At 37.1% G+C, this 12,451-nt stretch overlaps 1 protein-coding gene across 2 annotated transcripts in view; it reads left to right on the top strand.

The window, feature by feature from the left end:
- Positions 1-12,451, top strand: part of SEMA5A (semaphorin 5A) — a 311,498-nt gene that overhangs the window by 167,297 nt on the left and 131,750 nt on the right. For both annotated transcript variants that reach the window (XM_065752815.1, XM_065752816.1), the window contains exon 6: positions 7,509-7,571. In XM_065752815.1, the coding sequence (XP_065608887.1) occupies positions 7,509-7,571 (63 nt within the window). The remainder of the gene's footprint in view (positions 1-7,508; positions 7,572-12,451) is intronic.

Below are 12,451 nucleotides of genomic sequence, written 5' to 3'. Positions count from 1 at the left end.
AAATCAAACCCTTGAAAATTCTAGCATAATTGGATATTTATTTTCATCTATTTCACACTGCTCACTTTTTAGGAAACCATAATTTTCTAGCTGTGGATGAACAGTAAAAGCTGAACAAACGAAAACATATATAATATTGTTTCCAGGAGAACTGGCTGTTGCATTCAGTAGCTGTGGTATGATAGTGAAACAAATGTAATCAATTAGTAAATTTGTCCATACGGTGTTGTTCTTGTTTGAGCTGCTGGCCTATTACTTGATAGAAGAGCCAAACCACGCTGCCTTTAGTCCATATGAAACAATTTTCCTTTCATGATGTTCCAAAATGAAGATCTGTGTTAAAGGGAAGTCCCTTTTTTATACATTCCCCTAGCATTTCTACAGTGGACAATCACTCTTGAAAGTTGATTGTTAATCAGATTGAGAAGACAGACAGCTCCAGCAGTAATGGCTGCAAGGATGAGGTCGTGGCTCTGTGGATAGCAAGGAAAATGGTTTGACTGAAGTATGGAGAGAGGTATAAATCTTTTGTAAGTGGCTTTTTGTATTTGCTGGAAGCAGGGAGATGTGATTATACCAAAGCATGCCTTAAAATTTCTGGTGACCATCAAAACCACTTCTAACACTGCGGTTGCCAATTTGCTGTTAATGTCTTGTTGGTATGCTCCTCTGTGGCTGCATTCTCTCTTAGAGAATTTACTATTTACATTTACTATTCTGACACGTTCTTTATGGCCTCTTTAAACTCAGCTTTTGGACTCCAGAATCCGTGTTCATTGAGATATAATTATGCAGGCTGCAAGACACCCTTGCCAAATAAATCACAACTTTTTGAAGCCATTCCATTGTTGGACTGATACAAACAATAAGGTGATATTACTCATGTTTGTTGACATATATTGTTATGATTATTGCCATTATAACTCAACTCCCCAAAGTATTGTTTAAATACATGATGTAAGAGATGAAAGCAAACAGATAGTGAAAAAGAAAAGAAGGAAATCTCATGTAGTTGTTATTTTTTGGCATCGCATAATTAAACCATCTTCTTTAATGTTATTTTTGCCAGTATCTAATTAGCAGAGCCATCTGTCTAAGAAGTGCTTGACCATCTGTCTGGAATACTGTTCTGTTCATTTTTTGGTTCTCGTCTAATTAACTTCTTTCACTATGAAATATAACAGTACATTTTGTTTCTATGCTTTTAAAAAGTTCAGACATCTAACTATGTGTGGACCTGTATACATGTATGTTACGTGTATCTATGTAGATATATAAATATTGTTATTCATCTGTGTATACATCTTCTGATAATGTAGATGAAAGACATATGTTCTTTATGACCTGTAAATATAACTAACAGGTACTTCACCTCATGCATTCAAAGTGACCAGTCCTTGTTTTAATTCTGTTCATACTATTCAAATATCTTTTTTGCATTTAGTATAGTTGTAGAAAACGGATGCGTTAGAGTTGATTACTTATCCTTTAGATGTCTTTTTTCTCCTTTTTTTTTTTTTTTCCTCTAGAAAATTAAAGAATAATTTAGGTTGGAAAGGAGTTAGATGTGATTATCCCTATAGGTCCCTTCCAACTTCAGATATTCTATGACTTAATTTCTTGCCAGAGAACTTAGCACGTATGTTGGATACAAAGAAAACAAATTGAAAATTAGTTATTAACTGGAAGAAAACTTATTATTCAATGTTTCCTCATTTAAAAAAAATCTATTTTAGTATTCTTCTAAGGTGTTCAAATAAATCACTTTATATTGGGGATTTTCATTTCTCTTGGAGCTAATTTCTTTACATTTATTTGGTTTGTCATTTGAAAATGTGATTGCTTGAGTTTTAAACAAGACTCTCATTCACTCAAGTGGAGAAGTTTTTCAAATACATTTGTTGTTCTGAAGAATATGATTATTTTTAATACTCTACCTTTTAACCTAAGATTGAGGGGTGCTGCATGTATATTTTTCTTTATTTTTGAAGGTAATAGTTAGTTACATAGATAACTTAAACTGGAAATTGCTTGATCTCTAGCTGGAATTTCTCCCCTCCCACTCTCCTTGAAAATGTTAGGAGGGAATTCTTCCAAAGATCTTGAAGTGTTTTCGTTACATTGATGGAGTTATGTCCAAAATTCTGATACAAGTGAGCTTTTACAAAAATGTATCTGCCATTAGTTTTACAATTGTGTTCAAATTAAAACTTAGTGTGCAACAAAACCATGTTTTAGCTCAGTCTGATTTTTATGCCAGATCTACTTGGGGTTTTGTATATTTTTTAAATGAAGAAAATAATCCATATGAAAATCAACTGTGACTTCCTTATCTGGTGAAACTGTGTGAAGTTCAGTCTTTAGGACTGGTCACACAATCTGAGTTTGGCAGGGGTAAAAGTCTCACAGCACGCTCTTTGAATAGGTCTACTGCTGACTGTCAGATAATTAAGGCTTATTTGTATCTACTAGATTGCAGAAGACATTAAATTTGTAGAGGCACATGAAAACATGTATTGATAGCAGAGTTTATGAAAGCCATCCTTCTGTAATTGTATCACCTTCCTATCATGGACAGATATATCAATGTCTTAGATTCATAGAATCATAAAATTCTTGTTTTGGAATGGAAAGGACCTTTATGGTCATCTGGTCCAACCAACTCCTGTGTAGTGAACAGAGGCACCTACAACTAGATCAGGGTGCTCAGAAACCCTTTCAGGCTGACCTTGAATGTATCCAAGGACAGACATCCATCATCTCTGGGCATCTTGTGCCAGTGCCTCACCACCCTCACTGTAAAAGACTTTTTCCTTATATCCAACATTAATCTACCCGCTCTAAGTTTGAATGTGCTTGAATGTTGCCTTTTATGCTTCCCTTTCATCTGTGTACGTATGTTTCTCGTGGAAATGCTCACCAATAGCTAATGTGCTGCCATCTTTAGTTTCTTCAGTACTAATATTCAAATTCTTGTTCTGTCCTTCCCCAGAGCAAAGAGAAGTTTGAATGTCTATAATTTTGTTCAGTGCATTTTGTTACCAGCTAAGTAGAATTACAATATTAATTAAAAACAATGCACAGAACAGAGGAGGTTGCATTTTCCTATATGAAAATTGGAACTATTTCTTAAGACATGTAAGAAAGAATAGCTCCCAACAGGATGAAATTTAGGTATTTAAGTCTCGATAGGGGATCAAATAATAATCACGGCATGCATATCTTATTCTCTGCACCACATATCTGAATGTTGTTAAAATATTAGCAAGTGGTGCCAAGCAGAAGATGTCAGTTTGATATGAGCAATGGATAACAGTAACATTTCTAAGTAAACCATGTTTTGTACTTGTTCTCTAAAATACAACAATCTGTATGTGTCAGTCTACTCTTTCAGAATGTTAAGTCTTTATCTCCAACTGGCAAAACTCACATTGTTATTATTCTGTTGGGACATTTTGTTTCATCTTTAGGTTTTAAAGATTCGGGGCACATTTTTCTCCTGTTTTTCTCCCACTCTGAAATGACATTTAACTTGACAAATTTCCACCACTCTTTCCCCTGTGTATTACTAATAGGCTTTGTTGAATAACTGAATTTCCATTTAGTGAGAAACTTCCCCAAATTTCCTGAAGATTTAAAAGATATACTGTATGTATAAATGTTGACCTAAACATGCTCTTTTCATTTAATCTATAATAGGGCATGTGCATGTATTATCAAAAATATGCAAGAACATCGGGAACCAACCTATAAGACTCTGAACCAACAAGCCTTCTTTGAGTGCCTTTGTAATACACTTAATTTGCAGCCTGCCCTCTTTACTGTTTCCTCCAGCAGTGAAACTCAGACTTACAGGACTATGAAGTATACTTGATGTTAGCGATGGCTCATGGCTTTGTTACTTGTGTGTCTCTACTTACTTAAATACTTCTTCATCTCAGTGCTGGGGAATACCATGGAGCAAATCTTCCTGGAAGCCATATTAAGGGAAATGGAAGAGAAAGGTGATATGGGATAACCAGTGTGGCTTCACCAAGGGCTGGTCCTGCCTGTCCAAACTTGTTGATTTTTATGATGGCACAACTGTATCAGTGGGCAAGGGAAGAGCTACTGATGGAATTAAATAAAGCCTTTGATGTAGTCACTCATAACATCATTCTCTCCAAATTTGAAAGATAAGGATTTGATGGGTGGACTCTTTGATGGAAGAGGAACAGTTTGCAAAATTGTACCTAAAGAGGTCGATGTTTTAATTTGGATAGAGGTTGATGGTGAGTGGTGTCCACTAGAAGTCGTTGCTGGAACCGATGCTCTCTTATATCTTCATCAGTAACATCAAAAGTAGAATCGAGTGCACTCTTGGAAGTTTGCAGATGACACCAAGCTATGTGGTGCAGTCAACATGCCCGAGGGATAGGATGTAATTCCGAGAGTCCTAGACAGGCTTGAGCAGTAGGCCTAGGAAAAACTCATGAGGTTCAAGAAAGCCAAGTGCAAAGTCCTGCACCTGGTTCCAGGCAAACCCCACTATCAGTACAAGCTGGAGGATGTAAGGATAGAGCACAGACCTGCTGAAAAGGATGTGGGACTACTGGTGGATGACAAGCTGGACATGTGCCAGCAATGAATCCAACCGTATCCTGGGCAGCATCAAAAGCAGCACGACCAGCAGGACAAGGGAAGTGATCCTGCCCTTTTGCTCTCTGCTGGTGGGAACTCACCTAGAGTACTGTGAACAGATGTGGTGTCCTCAGTACAGGAGAGACATAGAATTGTTGGAGTGCATCCAGAAGAAGGCCATAAAAAGGATTCAAAGGATGGAGCTCCTTTCCTACAAGGACAGGCCAAGAGAGCTAGGGCTGTTCAGCCTGGAGAAGAGAAGGCTCTGGGGAGGCCTGATGGTGGCTTTTCAGTCTCTAAAGGGAGTAAGAAAGAAGGGGAATGACTATTTAGCATGGTCTGTTGTGATAGGACAAACTAGAGGGTAGGTTTCAAACTAAAAGAAGGGAGATTTAGATTGAATTTAAGGAACATTCAGTAAAGGTTGTGAGGCTCTGGAACAGTCTACCCAGAGAAGTGGTGGTTGCCCCATCCTTAGAGACATTCAAGCTCAGCCTGGACGGGGCTCCGAGGATCCTGGTCTAGCTGTAGTGTCCCTGTTCATTGCAGGGGAGTTGAACTAGATGACCTTTGAATGGTCCCTTCCAAGTGTGAAAAGACCATGAGATTCTACAATTTTATGATTCTGTTGTTCAGACAGTATTAGTCTTTTGACATATATTGCCTTGAAGAGAATTTTCCCGTAAAGTTTCCCTCTCAGTTAGGAAGTTTATATTTATATATAGTTATATAGTTTATTCTGTTTGGGTTCCTGTATTTGCTGTTAACTATTTTACTGATATGTATAATTTACTGTTGTAATATTTAGTAACCTTATTTGAATCTATGCATCCATGGATATCAGAGAAGAAATTTTTCTTTCAGTTATGCCAATGACATTAGTGGTTTTGTGACCTGCTCTTGGAAATGCCTTGTATACTATTCTCAGATGTTATGGAAAGCTTGAAGAACTGTCCCTTTTGGCTGTTGAACTTTTTTTCCAAAACATTTCAGCACCTGAGATATATGTACTTAATTTGCCTGATTTATGACGCAGTATAATTTTCACATTTGACATTTTTGTCCTCAAAATAGTCTTTTACCTCAGTTTTGCCACTGAAAATTGATTTATTGACAAACGTTTTATCTTAAATCCAATTTTTCTGTCTTCTTTCTTCCTGCCATTCATCTTTAGCATAATCTTCTCAGTTCATTTTTGGCAAGAGCTTTCCTTAAAAAAAGACGTTTTTTAATCAGTTGCATTCCACTGTCCTTCTGTCTTGACCTCCTACTGGTAATGCTTGCATTTTCCAGGCATTTCAACTTTGTGTTGTTTAGAGATAATGAATTAATTATCAGATACTTGTATTTAATACCACGTGACATACTAATTTAATGGGACTTAATACTGCTCATCCAAGAGCAGTCTTTTATTGTGTGTTTGCTGTTATAGAGATGAACTGCTCTTTCCGTTATGGAACCAAAAGTGTCACTGATGCTTTATTTTTTTTGTTAATCTTATAATGTAAGAGATGATTCATTATAAGTGTTAGAGTCATCATTCACAAGTGGGTTTTTCCAGAAGTTTTCAGTATATTCTCCAATATGCTTTGGTCATTTATCTACAAAATAAATGCTTTAAATGGGAAGGCTTGAAGCTGAGGACAAGAAGTAATGGCATTAGTTTTATAAGTCTTTTTATTTTCTGAAACAAACGAAAAAAAAAAGGAGCTCATTCTTGGGCTCATTGACCAGTAAATCAAAAAGTACGGCATAGTATACTCTGAAGGCATATTTCCCCTTTGTTTAAATAGGCTTTCACCCTATTAATTTTTATGAATTATAGAGTGTATTTTCTGTCAATATAGTCTCCCTTGGAAGACAGGTACAAAAGATTACTTATATTAAATCTGAATAAATTATCTTCCATTATTTTCTGGCAAACAAAACTGAAAAAACTGTGGTTTCAACAATTAAGCAGCAGTGTTTAGTTTAGTAATCCCATTTCTTCCTAGTAAAATATGAAATGCTTTGTGATGTTTTTATCAAGTGAACAGGTGGATGTGCACTGTTGATGTGAAGGCAAGCACGGTGATTTAAAATGCACTCTGACTGCACAACATACACAGGCATTGAAATGTGTGTGTGTATTAGCACATGCACACCAAGCCTAGTATCTGCGCCACTGAACGATAGAGTTTGTAAGTCATAGCTGTTGAATGTTAAATATGGAAATAATTGGAATTAACTCAGGCAGTGAAAGTGCCATAATGCAGCCTAGACTTACATTCCTGGCATAAGTCTGTTGAAGCAGAAGGTTCGAAAATGAGGATAAATCGCTTCTGCTTTGCAGTGCTTCATTTCACTGTTGTCCTGTGAACGCCTGCTTGTTGCTCTTTTCCTTCAATTCAAGTTTTAGCTTCTCCAATTACTGCTGCAGTCACACCTTCAGCAAATAAAATATCCATTTCATGGTTGATAGAAAATCTGCAAAACCAGCAGCAGTGCACACTTTCTGACACAAAAGGTCTCAGCAGAGCTGACCTCAGTGTGATGCTGCCTAGCTCTGCTGGGAAGGAAGAGTCACTCCTTCTCTGCACTTAGCTAAGTAAGACTGATAACAAAAGGGACTAAACAGCATCAAATGTGATTGTGGTTATTTCTGCTGTAGCTGTAGGTTTGGTGAATCATGGGGACAGCTGATTTCACTCTGCATTAAAAAAAATGAAAGACCACCAAGAGCAGAACTACATTTCTAAGGAGAAAAAGCTTATAAGGCAGTTATGGCTAGAACCACCCATCGTTAATCGTCAGTGCACCTGAAGCATGTATCTCAAGCATGGGCTTAGATAGCTGGGTTATATACCTCCGTGTTTCCTGCATTTCTAACTGTTTTCTGTTGGTTACAGGCAGTGGAATGGCAATGTGATGAAGCTACTAAAAAAGCATGTTACAGTAAAGGAAAATCAAAGGTAAGCATGAGACAGTTCTGTGTTGACAAAATTTGTATTTTAATAGCAGGTGTAATTCAGTGCATAAATCTCTACCTTATGTAGTTGTAATGTGTCCCGTTTCTTTCTGAAGAGAGTTATAGAAAAATAGTATGAGATTGATGTACGAGCAGAGGAATAAAGAACAATATGGGGAGGTGTGAAGTGAGAGGTAACATCATGTGATACTGTGATGAAACAACAAAAACAATCTAAATGTTTCTAACAATTCGCTGTATTGACTCTATAATATGTCACGTGTAATGAGCTGTATTTTCACATCATACTCAGTGCTGTAAATCTCAAATAACTCTCTATGTTCTTCATAAAGTTCTCAGTTTATAAGGGCTGCTCTGAAAATAATGCCTTCTATTTTATTAATTTAGCCTTTGACATCATAGGCAAATGTTGGTGTTATGGCAGCAGTGGCCAATCTTCTTGACAGTATTCCATTCCATGTTGTTGCCATGTGGCAGATGGCAGTAGGGGGGTGGTCTGACAAAATGGTGTCTGACATGGACATGGAGATGAAGCAAAGGTGTGTCATCGAATTCCTCCATGTGGAAAAAATGGTACCTACTGACATAGATCAATGCTTGGTGAATGTTTATGGAGAACAAACAGTGGATGTAATCACAGTGAGGCAGTGGGTGGTGTGTTTCAGCAGTGGCGACAGTGATGTCAAAGAGAAGCCATGCTCCCTGCACAGCTGTCACACCACAAAATGAAGAGTATCTCAGTGAACTTATCCAATGAATTGACAGATTACAACCAGGGAATGTACAGAGTTGAACATTGGCTTCAATGCATTGGAAATGATGGTGGCGAGTTAAAACTTAAAGGAGAAACACGGAAGTACATCAAGTGCAATAACAACAGAAAAACATGCTTCTTTTCAGGACCCACATTCAATAGAATGTATCAGCCTATGTGATTCATTGGCAAAAGTCATAAAGAAGCAAAACAAAACAAAAAATCCCAACAAAACAAAAAAATCGCAATCCCACAAGCTCGAAGAACATAATCCAAAGATTCATATCTTCTAGCTTTCTAGTAAAGAATGGGTCTCTTCTTCTGCATCATCTGTGTGGTAATGTATATGTGTGACCTTTAACTTCTCCCATCAGGCAGAATATTTCATTTCAAGCTTTTCTTAGTAACTCTCGGAAAATAATGTTGCACTGTAGCCTTTGCATATCCATATCCACTTGAATTTGAAGAAGAAAAATTGTCTCGCTACCAGAGCGTGGCTGTGTTATACCATGAGGATAGAAAAAGAATCGACAGAAAATAAAAATAAAAAGCAGGTGAAAAAGCAGGTATAGGGAATATGCAGTGTAAATCTTCATGCGTGAAAGATTGTCTTTACAGTTGATCATCTTTAACTGTAGATATGAGTTTATAACATTGACAAAAGGCATTAGAGATGGTATTGCCTTTTTTATTATTTTCCTTTCTCTTTTTTCCCATCCCAGTCTTGGAAACGTACTTAGGAGTTGCTGATAACTAGCCATTAATGTGTGAGATTTACTAGGTCTGTGTGGCAGTTATTAATAGCTAGAAGAAAGGAACAGGCAAGATTTTAATTAAAAATTTCTAACTTACATGAAGGCTTTCATGGCAGAACAAGATGATAGATGAGTATGCTGCTTACTTGTCAACTTGTGGAAAGAAAAGAACTTTGGAGATCTCATATTTTAGGCAAATGTTTCATTTTGTAAATTATTTCTACGTAGGATATTTGTGTTTTCTCATGTAATGTATCCCTCAAGCCTTCAGTCTTAGCTTTCAGATGACAATACTGTATGTAGAGATCATGTCCAAGTAACAATATAATATGACAGATGGCATTGATCCGAGTGTGCAGAGTAGAAACTGTCATGATAGGAATACAATATGTAACTAAAAGTTTATACCTCTGTTTTTCAATGATTTTTGGAATTTAAAACAATGAAAATAGCATTCAGCTCTGGAAGTCATAGTGTTTGCAGTGATTGTAATCTAACATGATGAATGAAAGAAAGTAAATCTAAGGACATAGTAGTGTACTTTGAATTTCACATTGACAGAACTGTTTGTGGTTTGATATGCACACGCAGTTCAAATTTGCTCAAGCACGCTATTAAATAATGTTTGCTCAGAGAAGCACTCTGTACTTGTGAAATGCACTTAAGAGTAGTGCATTCATCCAGATTTTCATTCATGCTCCTCACTCTTGGTTGTAAAGGTGATTTGAAGTTGTGCTTTCACTGCACAGTAGTATATATTCTATTCTAATAAAGGCCTCTAAAATTTCAATAAGTGGTCTTACAGGAAAGATTAAACCTACGGAAGAAGTGCTTCACTCAGAGGCTCTAGAGGGTTATGACACATTGGAACAGGTTGCCCAGAGAAATTGTGGATGTTCCATGTCTAAAGGCATTCAAAGCCACTTGAACACTCTACACATCTATTAGAATAGAATACATACTATTGTACAGTGAACACTCCAAGTGTTCAAGTGTAAAGTGTTTGAGCAACCTGTTCTAGTTTAAGGTGTTCCTGCCCCCAGCAGTGGGGCTGGAAGTAGATAATCTTTAAGGTCTTCTCCATCTCAAACCATTCTTTGATTCTTTGATTATTTCTTAGTATTGTTACTATCTGGGTAAAGATATGCTGTTTGATTTGGATCTGTAACCTCTTTCCTGTTTCACCATCTAGAAGATAAATACAGTTCTTGTATTTCATTACAGCCAGAGGTAGTCCTGGGAAGAAATAGTTCTTTGCTTGTAGATATGACTGAGCTTTTAAAAAATATATTCATTTATCTATGTGTCTATTTATTTATTTATTATGGTCTCTTTCTTTGAACTTTTCAAGTCTCTTACCTTCACTGGTATGCTTGAGGTTAAAATCAAAGAATAAACTCCAGGCCAGAGAAAGAATAACCTGACGACATTTGTCTTTTACTGCTTTATGTCCAAGAATTTCGTGACTGAAGATATGCTTAAGAACCACACTCTTTTTGTTAGGAGAACACATGCATGCAAATGAGCAGACCATCTGATCTGTGGCACGCTCCTCTTCCTGGTCAAACCACAGCAGCTTTCAAGCCTTCACTTGAAAAAAAATAAAAAGGGAACTATCAGACCAGGAGGAATTCATTCCAGTACTGCCATGAATTGCACTTCTTCAGTGGAAATCCCCTGGGAGGCACAATTCCAGCTGCTGCTTCTTTTATAAATAGATCCAGCACCAGCTGGGGAGCTACTGGTTGTTTCATTTCCATGAAACTTGTGAGAGCAACTTCAGATTTCAGGGTAGATACATGTGTGACTGCAGAAAAGTACAGGAAAGACTAGAGACAAAATACATATCTCCAGCATAGACTGCGGTAAGGGAGAGATAAGGATTACAAGGATGGCTGTGAGTAATTTTTCATTCAAATCCTGGTTTCACTTGAAGCTCTGATGACCACAGCGCACTATGGGGGTAATAAGTTCAGACAGCAAAGATAAAAGTCAGTTTGCTGATGCCATGTGCTGAAATCAGAAGCCAGCTTTGAACCCTAAAGCCACTCTAGTAATTCTGAGATAATAGTTAGTTAAATGCAACTTTGTTCATGTTGTTGAGAAAGAAGTTGCATGGAATTTTTGCCCCTAGCTGTTAGCAGTAGTTGTTGTTCTGAGGTTTATGCTTTAGGAGCCAATGTCGGGAAAGAGATGGGGATGAAAATATATAGGGACATCCATCACGACTGACAGTGTAATACACGCTTGACTTTTGAAGTTACTGAAACTTTATACATTTATCCACCAATTTAAACAGTTGCTTAAAATAACTCCTGGAGTGAGCCAGACAAACCGATGTCCTTGAAACCATCATGCATTAGCATGTAGAAGTCTAGAATGCCATAGTGAAGAGAATAAATTCATCAATTTAGAATGGCATTCTTGATTAGAACTGACAGGAAAGAAGAAAAAAAAAAGCAAAATGTAAAACAATTAAATAAATAAAGGAGGAATTCATATTTAAAACAATTTACGCATTGCTTATTTAATATTATAACAGCTTTGAGTATTAGCTTCTGAACTTACTATAGAAGTATTAAAAATATAAAAACTAATGTATTTAAAATGTTAGCCCTCACAACAAACATTGCTGAAAATGGATAAGCGACTGTAGCCAGGTCATCCTTGAACTGTCAAGCTAGTACTGAAATTAAATAGTAACCTGGCCTGCTTGGCCACTGAATTCTTTCAAGTAGCTGTGGTTTGCTTCAGGTTTGCTGATATAAAAGTAGATCGTACTTGCTAAATTGTTTTCAAGGGGAAATGGCCGCAAACTGATCCATAGGTAGTTCTGCACAAATGTGTGTGGGAACTTCTTCCCAGTGCAGTGACAGAGCAGTGGCACAGCTGCACAGAGAGGTGGTGGAGTCTCCTTCTCTGGAGACGTTCCAGACCCACCTGGACACCTACCTGTGCAACCTGGGCTAGGGAGCTGCTTTGGCAGGGGGTTGGACTCAGTGATCTCTGGAGGTCCCCTCCAACCCCTAAAATTCTGTGATTCTGTGATACCTCTTCTTTGCAGATCTGAAAATGAAAGCTTGACTCCAAAACTATAAATGCGACTCTGAGCAATTAAACTGAGTCCCTTTTCTATGTGTTTTTGAGTGATTATTTTATTAATAACTATTAAAAAAAAATTTCAATTTGCTGCATGAAAAAAATAGCCAATTAAAGAAGTCATTTTTCAGCTTTGATTTTGTTGTTGTACTATGTAGCCAATAAAAATTAGATATGAGATATCTTATTTGCCCTGTTGCACTGTGGATTGTTATAACATTGGTACAGGACTTGGGAATGTTAAAGAGAAGAATG

Source organism: Cyrtonyx montezumae, unplaced genomic scaffold, assembly GCF_038088225.1.
Source record: "Cyrtonyx montezumae isolate F1298 unplaced genomic scaffold, pur_monq_1.0 scaffold_8, whole genome shotgun sequence".
In the NCBI taxonomy this organism is placed as follows: Eukaryota; Metazoa; Chordata; class Aves; order Galliformes; family Odontophoridae; genus Cyrtonyx; species Cyrtonyx montezumae.
The sequence above is the reverse complement of the archived record's forward strand: the minus strand, read 5'-3'. Positions and strand labels throughout refer to the sequence as shown.